This window comes from Canis aureus, chromosome 2 (genome assembly GCF_053574225.1).
Source record: "Canis aureus isolate CA01 chromosome 2, VMU_Caureus_v.1.0, whole genome shotgun sequence".
Lineage (NCBI taxonomy): Eukaryota > Metazoa > Chordata > Mammalia > Carnivora > Canidae > Canis > Canis aureus.
Window position 1 is genome coordinate 50089509 of NC_135612.1, and position 20373 is coordinate 50109881.

At 42.2% G+C, this 20373-nt stretch overlaps 1 protein-coding gene across 15 annotated transcripts in view; it reads left to right on the top strand.

The window, feature by feature from the left end:
* AKAP13 (A-kinase anchoring protein 13) overlaps nt 1-20373 on the top strand; it is a 320707-nt gene that overhangs the window by 269625 nt on the left and 30709 nt on the right. For 13 of the 15 annotated variants that reach the window (XR_013364374.1, XM_077871282.1, XM_077871307.1 and 10 more), the window contains 3 exons: nt 540-708; nt 14943-15010; nt 17159-17225. Coding sequence is in view for 14 of the 15 variants with exons in the window: in XM_077871282.1 (XP_077727408.1) it covers nt 540-708; nt 14943-15010; nt 17159-17225 (304 nt within the window). In the remaining variant the exon portion in view is untranslated. The remainder of the gene's footprint in view (nt 1-539; nt 709-14942; nt 15011-17158; nt 17226-20373) is intronic. The other 2 variants (XM_077871316.1, XM_077871376.1) reach the window with 1 other exon arrangement.

A 20373-nucleotide genomic window follows, 5' to 3' on the forward strand; every position in this document is an offset into this window, starting at 1 on the left:
TGATCACAAACTTAAGGGAGGCCCATTTTGCAGGAATTTTTTTAGATTACAACAACAATATTTATGAATGTGGGGAACAGTTAATGCTTCCTTGCTGTCCCATCGTCTTCCCTTTCCCCCAGGCTGATCTGAGAATGGCTCCAACCTTTCTGCTCCCTAGCAGCTGGCCCTCACCTTGGTGCTTGCTTGGTCCATGGGTCATGGTTGGGCTTGCTGAGAAGGGTTCATGGCCACCCCAGAGTCTTCTCCTCCCATTCCAGAAAGTTCTTCCCAGTGTTTGTCCTGGGATGTTTTGTCCATCGGTGTAAACACTGCTGAGCAAGCCACCAACAGAACTGCCTAGTCTGCCTGGTCTTTCTCTAGCATTTCTAATACATCTTGAATGCTCATAACTTACAAAAACCACTGTTTAGGACCATCCTGCTAACTATCATCCAAAAAGTTCACCACCACCCACTGTTGACCCCCTGCCACCTGGGTGCCCAGGTAAGAGGGGGCTACCTGGTGTTCAATTAACTGTTGGTTCTTTTCTTTGGCAGGAAAAGGAAAAAGAGAAAGAGAAAATCAAGGAGAAGGAGAAAGATTTGAAGGAGAAGGACAAGAAGACCATCAACGGGCACACTTTCAGTCCCATTCCTGTTGTGGGTCCAATCAGCTGTAGCCAGTGCGTGAAGCCTTTCACCAGCAAGGATGCCTACACGTGTGCAGGTAAGCAACACACCTCTTCCTGTGATGCACAGTGCTCTTGGCTCAGGATGGCTCATTCTAGGTTTCCCATCCATTCACCCCGTGTCCCTTCCTGGTGTGTGTGGAAAGGTCAGCCTATCATGTCTGCTTTTAAACATCCTGTATATCATCAATTCTAGATGTAGAACATACAGCTTGTACATTTTTACTGAGAGACCCAATTTGTTAGATTCTGTTCTCTTGTCCCTAAGCCCCTGCCTGTCCCAGAAGTCTGTGTCAGCATCGAACGGGCGTCCTAGCCTCATACCCTAAAGCTATGCAGCAGCCCTTATGGTCAGGCCCTAAGTGTTCATTGTTTACTCTGGGACTTGGGTGGATACTTCAGCCATTTACCAACATCAGGTCATGGTGATTGCCAAAGGAAAGTACTTTAATGTGCAGGTCCCACACTGGCCTATTGCTGACCTGCTTAAAACCACCTTAAAGCCAAGTCTGTTAACTAAGCCCAGTTCCTGATTTTGATAAGATATTCTGAGGCAGAGGATGGCTGGAGTGTTTCATCAAGGACCACTTGCAGATAATCTTAAACTCCGTGGGCTGGATGCTCCCTGCATAATACTGAGCTCTGCCATTATTGTGCAGAGGCAGCCGAGGCATACTGAGCTCTGCCATTATGGTACAGAGGCAGACCAGGGAGCATGGCTGTGTTCCAATACAAGTTCACTGATAGCCAGTGAAACTGAAATCTCATGTGATTTTCATGTGTCATAAAATATATTTTTTCCAATCTTTTAAAAATGTCAAAATCGTTTGTAGTATATGGGCCTTACAGAAATAGGTATGAGAGGGATCTGGCCCACAGGCTCTGCTTTAAGGCCCTTGTCTCAAAAACACTGTTGTTGGATAGATGGAAGGTAGAGATACTTGCAGCGCACCCCACGGTGAATCAGTGAGGCTGCTCGTGGCCAGAAGCAACCAGTCTGGAGAGCCATTCTCCCAGGAGGCTGAGGTTATTGGCACTGTGTGGCACCTATAACCATGTCAGACAGTGTGTGATTGAGACGATTGTGATATGGTCTTGTTTTCAGTCATTTGTGTGGAGGGTCCCAAGTGACTTGTTACCAGAAATAATTAACTTCCTGGAATTTGAAGTGTTTGGAAGCTTGTTTGAGCAGACTCAGACCTACTGCAAAAATGATTTCCCCTCATTCACTCTTGAGTCAGAGTCAAGGTAGCACACAACCCACAGTCCAGCTTGTCGGTACCACAGCTGTCATGACTTTTTGAATGACTGGCTTTATCATCAGTCTTTTAAGATGACTTTTGTGGATATATTCTATACCAAATGTTGTCTGCAGCCCTATTTGTTGTATTGTCCTTTTTTTTTTTAAGATTTTATTTATCCATTCATGAGAGACAGAGAGAGAGAGGCAGAGACACAGGCAGAGGGAGAAGCAGGCTCCACTCAGGGAGCCCGACATGGGACTCTATCCCAGGTCTCCAGGATCACGACCTGGGTCGAAGGTGGCGCTAAACCGCTGAGCCACCCGGGCTGCCCTGTTGTATTGTCCTTTAAAAAAAAAAAAAAAAAAAAAAAAAAAAACTACCTTGTGGGAGGAGCTCTTGTCAAAACCTTTATGCACCCCTGGGGACAAATGTCACACATTTATGTCCTCCATGTGAGACTCACCAGGAAATGGAATGTTCCAGTGTAGTGGTAAGTTTGTGTGACCTTTAGGAAACAAGAGGCCACCACTGTCTATTGACTCCTCCATGTTTATTTTGGGGCCCAGGTTCTGTTAGGCTCTTCCCTGGGTCACCAGTTGAATGTCCTGTGGTTAGTTCTTTAGCCATTTGACCCAGCTCCTTGGTCCTGAGGGACTTGGTTGCCTAGGGTAGTAGTCACCAAGCACTATGTAGTGTGTTCATGTATCATTAAAACATTTGTAGCCTACTTGCACAGGATATATGTAGTTAATGCAAGAATTACATACTTGACCTATCCTATACTGCTAAAGAGCTCATCCTATGCTAAAGAGCAGCAAGGAGACTTGCCTCCTCCCAAGACTCTAGTGAGAATTCTGCATCATATATAACCTGGGGTCCAAATTCACACCATCCATACTCCAAACTAAGAAATTTTCACAAGCAGTTGAATGAAATCCCAATCTGAGAATGATCAAACCCTAAGGAACCTCAGCTGAAACACATATAGACCTGTACCACAGGATCACTTTGACAAAACAGGCTATATAGAGGTTCGTATGAGGGGAAAAGCGGTCCTATTAAAGCTGAAGCTTAGCTTACAATTAAAAATACACGGGCCCCTGCTTGACTCAGTTGGTTGAGCATCTCACTCTTGATTTCAGCTCAGGTCATGGGATGAAGCCCCACATCAGTCTCTGCACTGGTTGAGGAGCGTGCTTGGGATTCTCTCTCTTCCCTCCCCTGCAGCCCCTCCCCACAGTCACTCTCATTCTATCTGTCTGTCTTAAATAAATTTAAAAAAAAAAAAAAAAAAAAGACACTACGTAAGGAAGTAAACCACCATGAGGAAGTTAGCAAATGCATAGACAGGTAAAGATGTTGAGGATTATTAAGAGGCTAAAATGAATAGAATTTCTAATGAAAGAAAAGCACAGCTAAAGGGTAGATTTGAAAAATAATTGAATAAAATTTCAGGAATAAAAATATTCCCTGGAAGGATCTTCGTGGAAATTTTTTCAGACACATCTGCATTCTGCACTATCACTGGACTGTTGTGATTTCTGTTTGTTTACAAAGGAAGAAAATGACTTCCACTCTGTCACCTGCTTTAGGAAAGGGAAAGCTGGGTGAATATTCTAGGAACTCATGACTGCAGACTGACTTTATTTTTTACATTTAACCGTCAGTAATTATGAATTTGAGTTCCTTCTCTTAAGTGAAATTCTTTAACACAGACCAGTTACCTCTGCACAGTGCTGTGTTTGGTATTTTGGTTCATTCAGAAGCCATTGGTCAGGAAGTATTTATTGAGCAGCAGTTTGTGCCAGGCACCTTTTTTTCCCAACTGAATATGTTTGACGTATAACATTGTGTAAAGATAAGATGTGCAAACACATTAATAGATTTATATATTGTAATGTGATTGCCATTGTAGCAATATTCAGCACTTCTGTCACATTATGTAATTGTCCTTTCTTTCCAACAGTTAAAATAATGAGTGGCACCTTTCTCAGGCTGCTTACAAAGCGGCTTTTGAGAAGAGTTCTGAAAGTATAAACCTTGGGGGAAGCCTGGGTAGCTCAGCAGTTGACTGCCTGCCTTCTGCTCAGGGCGTGATCCTGGAGTCCCAGGATGGAGTCCCATGTCGGGCTCCCTGCATGGAGCCTGCTTCTCCCTTTGCCTGTGTCTCTGTGCGTGTCTCTCTCTCTCTCTCTCTCAAAGAAATAAAATATTTTTAAAAATAAATAAAAATATAAACCTTGGTACCTACTCATTGCAGTATTATTCGAAATGTGGAAGAATTTAAAGAAACTAAATACCCATCAATAAGATATTGTATATTCATTAGATGAAATTTGGAGCTGATACTAAAAAGAATAGATCAAGGGTCAGCTGGCTCTTTCTGTAGAGGAACTGGCAGAAAATGTGCTAGGCTTTGCAGATCTTTGTTGTGGCTGCTCAACTCTGCCCCTGGAGCACAGAAGCAGCCCTAGACAAGACAGAAAAAGTGAATGTGGCTATGTTCTGTGAAACTATTCACAAAATGGATATGGGCTGAATTCAGCCCACAGACCACATTTGCCAGTGCCTGGGATAGCTCTGCAGATACAAACAGATCTCCAAGGCACTTTGATAAGTTGAAAAGACAATAAGGACTGTATGTGTGATCTGAATTTACAGAAAACAAGTGAACAGTCATTGTTAATGTAAATATGCAAGAATATTTAAAAGGATGTACCCCAAACTGTTCACAATTTAAAGGAAGAGACAAGAGATCAGGGAGACTTAAATTTTTATTTTATTCTCTTGTCTTTGAGTCTTTGAAGACTGTACTTACATATTGGTGGTATGAGCAGAAACGAAATGTGAACCTTGGATCACTGATAACTTTAAGGGTGTTTCTGGTTGTCAGCTGAACTCTGATGAAAGAACAAAATATGTTGATATTTGATTCAGGAACTTCATGGACAAAGAGCAAAATGATACCAGAAAACAGCTTGACAGAAGACTCAGGAGTTGCTCTTTGACTGTTAACTGACAGCACCTGCTTCGAATAAGAAGCAGTGTAGTTGATTCTACAAACTCTCAGTACTGAAATGTGATGTGAAATAATACCAAGGAGTTAAGGACAAAAGAGATGGCAAATTTTCTTTGAAGTAAGACCCAAAGAATCTTTTCCTTTGTCCTGTAGGAAAGAGTGAAAACCATTGGTTTGTGGTTATAGTAGTTGGATGACTCCTGCCATGACTGGCTCCAGACAACTTTTCAATTTAAATTCAGATTGAAAAAAATAGTCTGGTTTATATTCAGTAAATGTTTTATCTTATAGTGCCATTGGTTTTTAATATACATTTTTTGGGGTAGCCCCGGTGGCGCAGCGGTTTAGCACCACCTGCAGCCCAGGGCGTGATCCTGGAGACCCTGGATCGAGTCCCACGTCAGGCTCTCTGCATGGAGCCTGCTTCTCCCTCTGCCTGTGTCTCTGCCTCTCTCTCTCTGTCTCTATGAGTAAATAAATAAAATCTTTAAAATAGTAATAATAATAATATTTTTTTCTAGATTAAAGCAAATGAATTTTACCCTCCTTGGCTATACTAATTCTTAGCCTACATTAGACTATAATGACTCAGAATTAAACCTGCAGCTGGCACAGGATTGATTTGTCAGATAGCAGAAATATCTGCTGTAATGTAGCAGAATGCACTTTTTTTAACCACAGGTGTCCTGAGCCCTTTTTTCTTTTTTCGATATCTCTTCCTGTTAAACATAAATAGAATTTCTCTTTTGCTGGGCTTCCTCCATGAGGAAGCACGGCCAGTCTTCCTAGACTGCGGAACTGCTCACACTGTTTGGAATAGTGTGCGCTAGGATTTTCCCTGAAGAAGAGGGTCTGAGACATCTCTTGGAAGCTTCTGTGGCCTAAGGACACCACAGCAACCCATGTAGAATCATTTGTGTGGGTTCTGGTACTGACAAGGAAAAACTAAATGTAGGAGATTTGAGACTTGTGGACTTATCAGCCACAAGTCTGCGTAGTAATTAAATAATCTGATAGGGCAGTGGTTTTCAGAATGTTTTTTTGTAGGACTGTTTTGGAAGCTCTATAGATTTTTGAATATATACTTTTTTTTTTTTAAATTTATTTATTCATGATAGTCACACGGAGAGAGAGAGAGAGGCAGAGACACAGGCAGAGGGAGAAGCAGGCTCCAAGCACCGGGAGCCGGATGTGGGATTCGATCCCGAGTCTCCAGGATTACGCCCTGGGCCAAAGGCAGGCGCCAAACCGCTGCACCACCCAGGGATCCCTATACGTATTTTTTAAACTAATTTTAAACCTGCATTAAAAATCCACATGCTCAAAAATTTAACCACATTTTAACATCAACATATTAACTTTAGCCATCACCCTACCTGCTTGTTTGCATTTTTCCTTTGGTCTCCAATTAACTGAAAAACAGAATGTGATTGCAAAGAAAGCCATTTTTTAAACTTCTAATATTGGAACCTACTTATCTGTGTGAATGTGAGGATATCTTCTATATTGTGTATGCAAAACAAAATACAGGAGTAAAATAGATGCCAAGGTAGTTTCATAAATTACAACTGTCCTAGGCACCTCTGATTTCTGATTTTTGGATCTATTAAAAAAGAATTCATTGTTTTCATTTACTGACTTTAAAAGTAAACGTTAAAATTGTAACTCAAAACCTGTCCTAAATAGTTTACATATTTGATGGCCCTATAACAATATTTGACTTAAGACCTTTTAAAGAAGGAAACCAGTAAAATCCTAGATTGGCTACTCGTTTTATGCTAACCATGTTTATAAGCGGATGGGACTTTTCTATATTGAACTTTTTTGGCTTAACTATTTCTTCTGGAAGCAAATTATTTCATGGAGTCCAGCATGTCATCACTAGAGTCTTTTCTGTTTAGAGGATCTGTCAGGGGAAGGGAGTATCAGAACATCCTCAGCTGGATGATAAACCCTTTGATTTATGGCAATAGCTTGATCTAGCGAAAATGTCACGTTTTACTAGTTCTCCCTATTGTGCAAAAACAAGGAAAAAGAATATTTTTGAAGTTTCAACTGAATCACTCAGCAAAAAGGAACAGTTTGATAGGGCCTGATTGTTACCCTCATCTGCACCTAAGTTTCAAAAATCCATGTTTAATTTGCATGCCACTCCACCTCAGAAACTTCAGAGCTCCCTGCCTCCACTGCAGCTTTGTATCACCTCTGAGGAAGTGTTGAAATAGGCTCACCATTTGGTGGTGGCATTAGATGTGTGTATGACAGTGTGCAGCTAACCACTAATTAAAAAAAAAAAAAAATCAGGGCTTGAAAGCAAAGGAACAGTGTGTAGTCATTTTCCCAAAGGAGCAAAAGTAATCAACTGATTCTCCCCAGCTTCCTGAAGAACAGGGCCTGCAATGAATGTTTATGTTGTGTGAAGCACCATCTGTTATCTTAGCAGGAAGTGGAAAATATGAGTAATTTGGAGATTCAGAATCTTTTTTTCCCTTTTCTCCATCCCCTCCCATGTTCAGGATCTTTCCAGGAGTCTCAGGAAACATAGCATCCCTCCAGTTAATCACTTACTTCCTGATAGCTTTCCTTTTTGGTTTAACATAACCTTCCTTGCTGACTCCTGGAGCCTCTACACCCAGGTGCCTGCTCAGTCAGGTTTGAGTCATGATATGGGAAGATCAACCACATAGCCTGTCGTACTGATGGATGATGGTGGCTGATACTGATGGGTGCCAGTCTTCCAAATGTCATTAGTCCCTTTAACATATCCTTCTGCATGCATATACTAAGCAATTCAACAGGATAGAACATTTTAAAATGCATCTACAGCTCTTGACTCCACTGGAATACACCTGGGCCGGTCTGAAGTGAGTCCTAATTCTGGATGAAAGCTTGGATTCCTTTATGTGGACTTGTGTGGAAATGGTCCTGGTCACAGGCACTGGAAACAGTCTCCATATATAGCTCTTTGCAGTCTACTGAGGTTAGGGAGAGAAAACAAACAATGAAAACCAAGGCTAAAGCCCCCTGCCAGGACTACTTTGAAGTAATTTAATTTAGGAGAAACCTGACAGGTCTTTTTTTCTCGAATAAGAGCCATTATTCGACTCTTGTTTGGCTATTAGGTCGCTTTAATGGGGAAAGGAAAGAGTGTCTTTTCCAATTCTTTCTTCTTGGGCTATGTAAAGCCCTTGAAATATCAGCTGTTCTTTCCAGCTGCCACAAATAATTTGATCTTTGGAATGAGTGGTGGAGTCCTTCAGATTAAGGAATTCATTATGTTTGGGTTTTGGATCTTGTCAGTGGTTCTGTTTTGTTTGCTTTAAACAGATGTAAGATGATCTTGAGGTTATTATTGATTTATTTTCTGTTGTGTTAGCAGCTTCTAAGTACTTTTGTGATAGGTTGTTTCTCTTGATTAAAAAAATAAACAAGTAGATCAGCTGCACTCTAAGTAGGAACCAGTGTTTAGAAAGTGCATGATGGTCAGAGTTTGCTTTGGATTTTATCTGGGAAGGCAGCTCTACTGTTTCTGGCAGGTGGAGTTCATTACTTACATGAGAGAGTAAAATACACATAATTGATTAAAAACAAGAAATTTGTCGTTTAAGGAAAAGGATAAAAGAACAGCCTGATCAGTGAATTGGTTCTTACTCAAGCAGAGCACTTTTGTTGCATTCTGTTTACCAGTGTTCTTACGAGAAATGCTGTTCATGAGCCCTTTGGCTAAGATGATGAGGCTCTTGTCTGTGGCTTTCCTCTTGTTCAGCACATCAGCTCTGTGGTTATTACACCAGCTACAAAGAACATTTTACGTGCCTTGTAGCTAATAAGCTCTATCAGTCCAGACCACGATGTTTCACACTCCCCGGAGATTTTAAACAAAAAAAGTTGTAGAAAGAATTTTGGACCATGTATTTCTAAACTCATACTGAAATGGTTTGTTATTGTTTCCACTGTCGTTCGTTTTAGTTTTAGTTTCCTGGCTTAGGTTTGAAATGATAGGAAGCAGTTGCACCCTTCCCTTAAGTTTCCTTAAAGGGAACCCTTCAGCCTGTTCTTGAGAAAGATCAGAGAATTTTCCCTACATCAGTTTTACTGCTCAGACATGCATCTGTGAGGCAGAAGTTCTGGCATTTTCCCTAAGGATGATCAGTGACATAGGGCGGGAAGGTCCCTCGCTTCAGAACGTAGCTCAAACAGGTGAATCCTTCCATTTGTGGCAGTCCTTGTACCCCTGCCATTCTCTGTTTCCAGCTCCATTCAGCAGGGCCAGTCCTCTTACCCTTTGGTAAAGGGGATTTTTTTCTTGAAACTGGCTGGTTTTTGGTTTTCTGCTGAAAGAGAAACAACGTGTCACATATAACAACAGTTCACTACAGATCTGTGGCAGTTGGTGGCAGAGGTTAAAAAAAAAAAACAACAGATGATATTTCCCAGTTACGTGAGTTTTCCTTCACATTCTTTTGTCTGTTGCCTCCTTGTAGAAAAAAAGAAGTTGTTGAAGGCTGGGCTTTTTGCATTTAAGTTCGAGAAATCTAATTAAGAGTCGGCTCTGTTCTCATAAACCACTGTGCTGAGACTTTTTTGAATAGCTTTGAAAAATGAAGGTATATTGCTTACTGCTATAAGGAAATCTTGTTCTTTTAAATAAATAAATAATAAAAGGCCAAATAGTTCTTTGATCTCCCTAACAACATGGTATTGGTTTGTGACAGAAAGCCTGACAATATATTGGATTTGTCTTTGGTTCTTCTGTTCTTGGTAGTTATCTGTGTTCCAAAACCAAAAATAAAGTTTTAACGTGACTTTGGCTGATGTCAGAGGGGCCAGAGTTTCTAAAGCACACACACACACACACACACACCACTAAAACTGTGACTGCCAACTAAGTCCAGGACAACTTGGTAACAAGTTGACTGTTTTTCAAGTAGGTATTTGAGTATATTAGGCAGACATCCATGAGAATTATTTATCACCAAGACTTATGATCCCATCAGCACATTCCAATTTCAGCTGGGTTAGAGGTTTGGGGGCCTGTCTCCACTAAAAAGGGAATGTATATGAAGAGGTGTTTCCTAGAAGTACATTTTAGTGTTATATCTGCGTGTGTGATTCATCAGTTGGAGTTGTCTTTTAAATCTCCAACACTGGCCTGAGAACTTGAATATTACTGAAGTCTGTGAAAAGTGATGACACCACCTCTTTCAAAATCGCCTTTGCTTAATTCTGTCGGGTGATAGAAATGATTGGGGAGAAAGGCATAGGCAGAATGTTCTCTGGAGACAGGTCATGTCCCAGTGTACTAACTCTTGTGGTTAAGCTGTCTCTTGTAGATCAGAATTAGTGGCAAATCCCACCTCCTGGTGCCCATAGATGGTGAAAAACAGTATTGATTTGCATTGAAGGAGAGAAGAAAATGCACTTTTGTAACTGGAATAGAAAACCATAGAAGCTGATTGAAAAATTGCTTTTAATTGAGAGTCACTAGAGGTGGGTGAGGGGATGGGGTAATTGGTGGTGGACATTAAGGAGGGCACTTGATGTAATGAGCACTGGGTGTGGCATAAGACTGATAAATCACTGAACTCCCTACCTCTGAAGCTAATAATACAGTGTGTATGTTAGTTGAATTTAAATTTTAAAAAACTAAAAGTGAACTAGAAAAAAAAAAGAAAAATTGTTTTTTTTTTAAGTTATCTCAACTATGATTGACTTTTTTAAATGATAAGGAAATGTTTATAAGAAAATCCAAGGAACTTTGGAGGATATTGGAATGCAATATAATGGGGTCTTGGTTTTTTAAAATATTATTTCAAAGCTCTACATTAATAATGTAACAACACATTAATAACGTAACAACACCTGTGTACTCACCAGTCAACATGAAAAAGTAGTAACATTTGGTTATATTGCTTCAGTTTATTTTTCAGTTTTGAAGAAATAAACCATTAAAGTCTAATCCCCCTGTATTTCCCTTCCTAACCCTCTTTCTCCCTCCTCAAGGATAAGCACTGTCATGAATTTAGTGTATACATAATCTGTATTTTATAATTTTATTTCCGGTGTAAGCAACATTTAGTTTGTTTTAGTTTATATAAATGGTATCCTACAGTATGTCTCATTCTGTAAAATCTACACATCCCTAGAGGATCCAGAGTATTGAAACTGATTAATCTAGATGATTGACTTCTAACTCTTGTATGGTATTCCATTTTATGAATATATCAAATCTGTCCCACTACTAAGTTGGGTCATTTCCAATTTCTTTCTCCTGTAAGTAGGACTCCAGGGAACATCCCTTTGTGCCTGTATGTATGTATGTCTTCCTGTACTTGTATGTACACCAGCGGAATCGCTAAGTCATAAAGCGGGCACATTGTCAGCTTAATCACATGTTGCCAAATTACTCTCCAAAATAAAGGTACCAACTTTCTAGACCCTCGGCAGATGCTGAGAGTTCCTACACCGCCATTTCTTCACCAGTATCTAGAATTGGCAGACTTTTATCCAATCCAGTTGGACACAAAATGGTATTTCTCTGTTTCAGTTTGCATTTCCTTGATTTCTAGAGAGATCAAGCACTGTTTTGTGTCGTGAATGGCCTGTTCATGTTCTGTACAACTTTTCTGTTGCTTTTGTCTTTTATGAAAAATCTTTAACACTTTCAAGATGCAGTTATTGTGTGTGGCAGTACATTTAATTTCATTTCAAAGTGTATGGTTTTCCTTGTCCTTGATATGGATTTGTTAGTTTCCTCATATACTTATCTCCTATATTGTAAAGCGTATTTTGTTTAAGTAGAAGGGAGCAAACGAGAGGTTCTCCTAAGCAAGACTCTAAGAGGGAAGAAAGAGGAATAGGATTAAAGAACAGGTATTTGAAACATTTCAGCTGAGTGGGGATTCGTGAAAGAGGAAAGATGGCGAGGGGAGCTCTGAAGTCTATGTATGGAAGAGATGATGAGTCAGCTAGGCCTTTGGAACAGGGCGGCTCCATACTTCCCAGCATCTGTGTGGCAGGCACCCCGAGTAAGGATAGTGTACAGATGGGAGAATGCTCCTTTCTCATTGGAAAATGACTGTAGGAATTTGTCTCCACAACTGTGTTGTGTGCTTTTGCTGTAGGTCCAGCAGTGGAGCTCACCCACCCACCTCTGTCCCCTCTTCAGACATCTAGTGCTTACTGTGGGCCAGGAACTAGGGATAGAGATCTAAAAATTGTAAAAGACAAAGTGAGACTCGCTCAAGGAGTTTTCTATCCAGTGGGACAGTACAGCCTGTATAGTACAGTATCATAATGGAGGCAAGCAGGGAATGGCAGAAGTACAGAGGTGGGGGGATCTTTTCTTCCTTGGGTGAGTCAGAGAGGACTACATAGAGCTGAGTCGCACTGACCAGTCAGGAGAAGGGACACAAGCACAAAAGACTGTTTGTTCAGGGCTCACAGGCAGGCCATATCAAGCCAAGGAAGAAATTTGAGCTTTATCCTAAAGATGATGGGGAGCCATTGAAGAGTTTCTGGGAAATGAGTGGCAAAAACAATTTTTAAATACAAATCAATAAAGACATATGGTCTAGCCCACCTATTGGTTCTTTGGCCTTTCCTAAACTGCATGAAGTTTTCAGCCAAGCTTCACAGGGGCCTAGATCCTGGAACAGGAGTTACATTGCATGATGCGAAGAGGGGCATAGCCACATCGGTATCTCAGGAGTTACATGGATTTCTATTTGTGGTTCTACTTTTTCTCTCAGTAGTAAACAATGACTTCTTTATCAATTTTTTTTTCTTTATCAAAATTGATCTGTATTTTCAAGTCACAGAGAACTGGACAAATTAATGACGGCCAGTGGTTTCCGGTTCTTTAGAGAAACATCCTCAAAGTGTTTACTTTTGCTGATTAGAATGAGTCACTCCCCAGGGGTCTCTTTCTGCAGAGGCCTCCTTATGCCCAGAAAGGGACATTGCTGAGAAATCCCGGCATTCCTGTTGAGTAGTACATAAGCTCTCTCTCACTGCCGACCTCTAGAGTAGCTTCACCACTTTCATGGAGATGACCACAGACGGTAGAAATTATAAGAAGCATGGCATCCAAATCACTAACTTGCAGTCTGTTCCTGGAGAAGAATGCAATGGGGGGCAAGAATGAGTTAAAACCTTCCAGTATTTCTTCTTGTTGATGCCAACATGAGCCCTTTCCAGGAGAGCCTCACCTTGTTTTGCCATTGGTAGAAGAGCTTAGATGACTCTTCAGGTGTGTTAACAGAAAGGTGGCCAGACCATGAATGCCACATGGGGTGGAGCTAGAAGAGGTTAGCTAGACAGGGGACAGAGGCAGGCCTAGGAGCAAAAGGCCCAGAATAAAGCCTTACCCCACCCCTAGGACTCCAGACTAGTTCCAGCTTTGTGGGCCATCCTGTTGACAAAAGCAGATAGCTTTTGTGATAGCCTGATATCCTGATATCGTGATAGCTTCTGGGTAGTGGTGGCCTCTGTCAAGACTCTCCAGGTGAGGCCCTTCCCTGAACATAACATACTAGGTGGCTGGGGCTACCCTACTGATAATTCAGATGACACAGAAGTTGAAATCTTCGGCTGCATGAACCTTGTGGGACAGTCCAGTGGGACTCACTTTGAAAAATTAACCCTTTTTTCAAGAGATGTAACATAAAGAGTCTTAGGGAATCACAGGCTGAAGGAACTTGGGGGAAAGTAGACCCTCCTCTCATTTACTAGATGGGGAAACTGAGGTAAGGACAGACTTGCTTGGGTCACACTAACTCGCAGAGCCAGTTGGTGTTTCACATTCTATAATCAGTGTAGTATCAGGGCATTTGCCTTTTGGATAAAAAAGACCTAGCAGGGTCTAAACTAGACATGTGAATAGGAGCCATGAGCTAGGCACTGTGGTAGAAAGACTTAAAGATTAAGCAATAGATGAAGGGTCCCTGCCCTAGAAGAGCACTCCGTGGAGGAAAAAAACGTAAGACCATCACAGTATGGTGTGACAGGTGGTATTACCAAAGAGATCCGTGAACCAAGGAGACATCATGGGAGCAACTGTTGAGGAAGGTCCTGTAGGGAGAGGCCCCTGGGGCCTGGGGTTCTGGCAGTCTCTATTCTAGTGTCCTATCCTCCCCATCATCACTCCCCTCTTCGCACATCCATACGTGTGAGCTAAGAGAGTGTCTTGGCCCACAGTGAGTGAGTTGAGGCTGTCAGGACCTGTGGTGTTGGGTTGATTTTTTTTCAGGGAGCCTTCCCCTCGAAACGCTTTTGTCACTGGTTGTCCCCACAGATCTTTTGTTTCTGCTTCCCCTCTGGCCTCCTGGTACAGTTCTATCTTATGACTTCATAGCAGCAGTAAGAGCTGACAGCGACCATTCTGAGGCACAGAGAGGGCTGAGTTTTTACATCAGTGGCTGTGGAGCCAAGGGAAAAGAAGTAAGGGTTGTCCTTGACAGAAGTGGTCTCCCCTCCATCTTTCTGGAAGTCTCCCACTTTATCTTGAGTCCAGATTGCAAGGTATGCCTGGGGTAGTTCTGATGACCTTTCTTTTGTCTCCTGACTCTAGCTGGGTTGCAGAAAGCTCAGAGTGGATAAGATCCCAAACAGAAGGACATAGACAGGTAGACTCTGAGGTTCACACTCTGCCTCTGGCAAAAGCATACGTACTTCCCAGGTCCTGGTCAGGGGCTCTCTGTTCATGGATTTAGCTATGACTCTGATTTCACTTGTTGACAGCAGGCACTTCTCTTGTCGTTTTGCTTCGTTGCCTCTCAGCTTCCTGCCTGAGAAGCTCCAGACTTCTAGTTTCCGTTAATCAGAAATCACATCTGCTCTCATTTCTCCTCCTCCCCATGACATCACACGCCTGCTTTCTGGAAGGGGACTGCAGTGTGTAATTCCAGTTAGAGCCGCATTGTGATATGCAAGTGACTTCACTTGGGAAGTCAGAGTCTAAGATCTGTTTGCTTGGCCCAAGTCACCTGGGGCTTTGCTTGTTTTTCAGGTTGCAGTGCTTTTGTCCACAAAGGCTGTAGAGAAAGCCTGGCCTCCTGTGCAAAGGTCAAAATGAAGGTAAGACATTACTCGGAATGGGGAGAGTCCTGGTTGGGGTTTTTGTTTATTGTGATCATTGAGACCAAAACAAACAATTTTTCTCTAAGGCCACCGAGTTTCTTAACACATTCGGGTATCTGAGTCTTTTGGAAAAGAAAATGCTTTCAGAATTCCGTGTTAAATACACATCTCTGAGTTTCTATTGTCCCTGTGTCGTTGTTAAAGTGGTTTTATTCTTAACTGTGTGTGCAGGCCTGCTCTGCTGTTCACACACCCGGCTCCCCTGGGGCCACCCTGAGGGCAGCAGGTGGCATTCAGGTGCTCTGACTGCTGAGGAGTGTGAGAGTTTGACATGGCCTGCCCGGCAGCACTTTTGTCCATGGGTCACAGAGCACTTGTCTCTGGTCACGTGACACAAGAACAGGAAGTGAGTGGAGGTGTCTGCCCGGGAGGTGCATGCTGTGTAATAATGGGCACCACTTACCAAGTGGCCCTAAAGAGGGAGGGTTTGGGGGCCTACCTTCTAAGTAGCCTCCGTGGTTTTCAGTGTTGTAGTCACCCATAAATAAATGTCCTTCTGTCCTTGTCAGGAAAGCACTCCAGCTCCATCTACATGATACTTAGTATGGTGTGCACTTTAGCAGTAAGCAAACATTACGTAGTGCAGTGGCCTCACACCTGGATGAATGTGCATTAGAGTCCCCTCAGAGACTTTTGCGAGAGACCACTTACTGCATCCCTCTTCCCGGGTTGCACATCCTGGGGTGGGGCCCGGGAATTTGCATTTCTAGTCAGTTCCCAGATGATGCAGATGCTACAAGTCTGAATGAGTGTAACAACGATACACTTCTGTACCCCAGATTTTATCAGGCTGGGGATGTAAATTTTGTTTGGCTCTGGAAGTATTTGTTGTTGATGCAGTTGTTTGAAGAAATCACATTTCATATCAATTTAGATTCTAATTTCTCCTTTAAAAATTGGATGACCTCAAAAAAAAAAAATTGGATGACCTCAAAAAAGGAAAATTGGAAGATCTCACAACCCTGGTTATTTCCTCTTACCCAGCAGTCTCCGTTTTCACCTTGCTCTTTTTTCCTACTCTCCATAGTACTTCTCACCTTCTCAGAGTCTCTATTTAACAGCTTGTATCTACTTACTACATTTATTTTGTGTAATCTGCACCTTCCCCCCCACTAGAATGTAAGCACCAAACTTGCCAAGCAGTCTCAAGTCAGGAATGTTTGATCTGTTGATAGATCTGAGGCATCCAGCACGGAGTCTGGTTGTCTAGGTCCCTGAATGTTGGGCAGATGGATAGAAAGTGGTAATCCACGGGGGCTGAGAGGCTGCTGCTTCCTCAACAGGATGTGTAGGTTCCCCCCAACCCCGGCCTTGCCTCCTTCACTTGTTGCCTGCCTAACCCCATGGGCACTGAGTTTGTGATCTCTGACGAGACTTAGAGCTACTAGGAATGTACTAAGCTCTGTAGAACACTGATGATAGGGATGTAGCATCTCCCTTATAAGAGAACATAGCCTGAAAGAGGAGTTCCATTTCTAAATTGGAAGTAGCCTGATTTATCTCAGAGTAATTGGCTCACTCTAATTTCTCACAGTTTTTCTGTCACATTCTACAACAAAAGTCTCAACTGAAATTAGTACTTTACATAAGGACTATTTAGTACTTTTATTAATGCTAGTCACTTGGAGAAACAAATGAAAAAAGCACAGGGGCTGCTCTTCAGGAACCAACATTCTAGTGGGGGGAGAGATGGCAGGCAGACAGTGACCATAAACAAGGGGGAAACTGTGGAGGTCTGTGCATGATTCTCGGGACTGCCAGGCTCTGCCTTGGATGAGGAGAAGAAAGAAGGTGATGGGTGGCTTTACCCAGGAGATGGTTCTCACATTGTCTTGGAATTGAGGAATGCCCTGAGGTGAAGGGGCACAGGGTGTTCCGGGGGAAAAGCAGCATTTTGGGGGTCATGCAACTTGGCAGGCTCAGAGGAGAGCCTGTGGGGGTAACTGGAGGGATGGTGAGTACCATTGGCCAGGAGCCCAGCTGGAGCGCTGTCCCTGCTCTCTCCTGGCTCTGGGCTTCTTGAGACCTGACAGAAGATAAATTGTGGATGCAGTCCTCATGTATTTATTTTCCTTTCTCCTTCAGCAGCCCAGAGGAAGCCTCCAGGCCCAGGACACATCCTCACTGCCCACAGTCATCATGCGGAGCAAGCGTAAGTCACTCAGCTGTCCTCTCTGCCAGCTCTTTTGACTCTCTGGTTCAGGACTTAAACGTGTTTTTGTAATATTTGTTTGTTACTCTTAAGACTTGAGTATTTATTTTGTGGTTAGTTAGAGAAGACTGCAGATTATTGTCCAAAAGCCGAATGTTTTACCATCACATGCCCTTGGAAGGCTTCTAGAATAGTGTGTGTATTCACCTGAGAGGCAGCCCTATTTCCATGTGGTTCAGCAGGTGAAATTTCATGCATCTCCAAGTTCTCTTCCATGAGTTGACAATTATGCATGTTTTTAATGCCTACAGTTATACAAGGGAAAAAGAGATCTTGCTGATCAAACTTCTTAGTTTATAAACTGTGAAGTGAAGTAAGTAGTTCTCTTTTTTCCTCCAGGGCCTTCAGGTGGTACACAGAATCGAGTCAATCACAGAGTACTGTCCTGTCCTCACCAATGCAAAGCTCCACTTTGGTGTTACCTCCTCTTTGCATTATCACCTCCCTCTGTAGTGCCCCCTGTGGTTAGTTAACATGTTATCTTTCTGATCGGTTCTCTTTACACATCCATCGCTGAAAATACCTCTTACTGTTTTGTGTGTTGCATTTATATTAGATAGGACTTAGGCTTATTCATTCTGCTTTTTTCTCAGTCTGTCATTTTCAGATCTATGCATGTTTTTATGGATAAGCTGTTGTTTCAGACTGCTGCATGGTATTCTCTCATAAACCTGTTCCGCAATTTAATTATCAGTTCCCCCAAAGATGGATATCTAAGTTATTTCCAACTACTACCATAAATAATGCAGTACTGAGTGTCCTCTTAATTGGCTCTATGGGAACCCCTGTGGGACTTACCCTAAGGCAGTGTTTTTCAAAGTGTATTTCCTGGATCAATAATAAGTGTGCATTCGTGGACCCTATTGAGACCTAAATCAGAAATTCAGAGGTAGAGCCCATGATCTATGTTTGATTCGATCACCCAGGTAAGTCTAATGCAGACTCAAGCATGAGAACCACTGTTCCACACCGCATTGCTCTGAGTTCTTCCAGAAGCATGTGGATTCTGTTTAGGTAGATTAAGTTTGTTTACTGTCAATCGCTGCAGGTAGATGCCTATAAGAGAAGTTTCACCAGGCCCACACCCACTTTAATTGGTGATCCAACCCATTCCAAAACCTTTTACCAGTCTGATCTTCCTTAAACATTTTTTCTGGGACATTGTCCTTTGCTTCAGAAATCTATTTTCTTTCACATCAAATGAAATAATACCTTTAAGGTGGATCCCCGGGTGGCTCAGCGGTTTAGCGCCTGCATTTGGCCCGGGGTGTGATCCTGGAGACCCGGGATCGAGTCCCACATCGGGCTCCCTGCCTGGAGCCTGCTTCTCCCTCTGCCTGTGTCTCTGCCTCTTTCTCTCTCTGTGCGTCTGTCATGAATAAATAAATAAAATCTTTAAAAAATAAAAAAATAATAAAAAGAAATAATACCTTTAAAAAAAAATACCTATTATATGTCAAGTTGTCAGGTTATGTGTGTTACCTCTGACCCCCACAAATATTCTTACCGTTCTACCCCCGCTGACACAGTATGGTGGTTAAGAGTACAGATTGTAGATTCAAGTCATATGAGTTTGAGTCCCAGCACTGCCACTCAGTGTAACCTTGGGTATTTACTATATCCGCACTCCATACTTCATTTTCCTCCTCTGTAAACAGAGGGTAAAAGTTTCAGTGGGTGGCCATCAGGTTTAAATGAGATCACACCTGTAAAGAACCCAATAGGCCTCCTTTAGTGTTAGCTTTAGCTATTGTCATCATCCCCACAAATAGGGAAACTGAGGCTCAGTGATATTACATCAGTTCCCTGAGTGGAATAGGGATTGGTTTCAAACAAGGGAAAGCTGTACATTGACTGCCTGATTCTGTCCTTTACAAACAAAGTTGTTCTTGGGAGTACCTGAGTGCCTCAGTCAACTCTTGATCTTGGGGTTGTGAGTTCGAGGCCCATGTTAGGGGTGGAGATTACTTAAAAATTAAAAAAAAATAGAGTTCTTTATCACTTTTAGGGTTCTGCATAGCATGACTTCATTCTGTTTCCCTAGCCTTTTCTACTGATTCTTTATATACATCTTTCTTTCTTTTTTTCTCTCCTACTTAATGTCATACCACATGATCCTTTCTGCCTTCATTGACACCGTTCTTCTTGTCAGAATGTACTCTTTTCCCTCTGACCTACCCACATCCTCCATTCTTTAGGAACCAGTGTCTCTTCCTTAGTCAGGTTTTATCCACTCACTGACCTCCCTTCTAAAATACCGAGCGTGTGCCCCAGGCCCTTAGACCCTCAAGCATGTTCCCTTCTCTGCTGGCTGCTCTTACTCCCTGTTGGGGCAGGGCCCATGTCTCCTGCTCCGTGTGTGCTTCCTGCAGGAAGGATCTGGTTATGCGGTAGTATAGTGTGTTTCTGGTGTTTTATTGTATCACCTTCTTCTAAATAGAATTTGAATTGGAAATTAATGGTTTTATTAATTTTTATTAAGTCAGAAACATCCTGCAATGTCATAAAGTCATAACAGCTGCCCTAGTCTTATTTCCTCCAGCTCTTGAGACTCCCAGGGAGGGACAGATAATACAGCTCGTGTCTGGGGCATGAGCTCAGTTACCAAGGAAAAATAATTTGTTGCCCAAATGCCAGTGTGACCACTTGAGCATAAAATTAGAGCTCCAGCTTCCTCTCTGGTCATGTTCAGAGAACCACACAGTATGAGAACAGCTTCACTATGTGACATTAAATGGAGTGTTATATTTTCCTCAGCTTGAATTAAAGAAATTGGTCAAAATCTTTGTTCTCAGGCAACATACAGAAGAATCCCTTGGGGAGCTGGTAAAATGTGTGGACTCCCAGGTCCCACTCCCAAGGGCCCGAAGGATTGGGAGTTTGCATATCTTACAGGCACCTCCTATATGGCCGGGTAGGCACTCACAGAAAACACTGGCCTCTCTCATCTTGTGGTTCTTTTTATCCTTAAGATTCTTTCAATTTCATTTTATTTTACTTTGAATTATTTTCTTTGTTTAAATATATTACTACCCATGATTCTTTATCCTCATTCCCCAATCTGCATCCCAACCCACAGCTAACTACT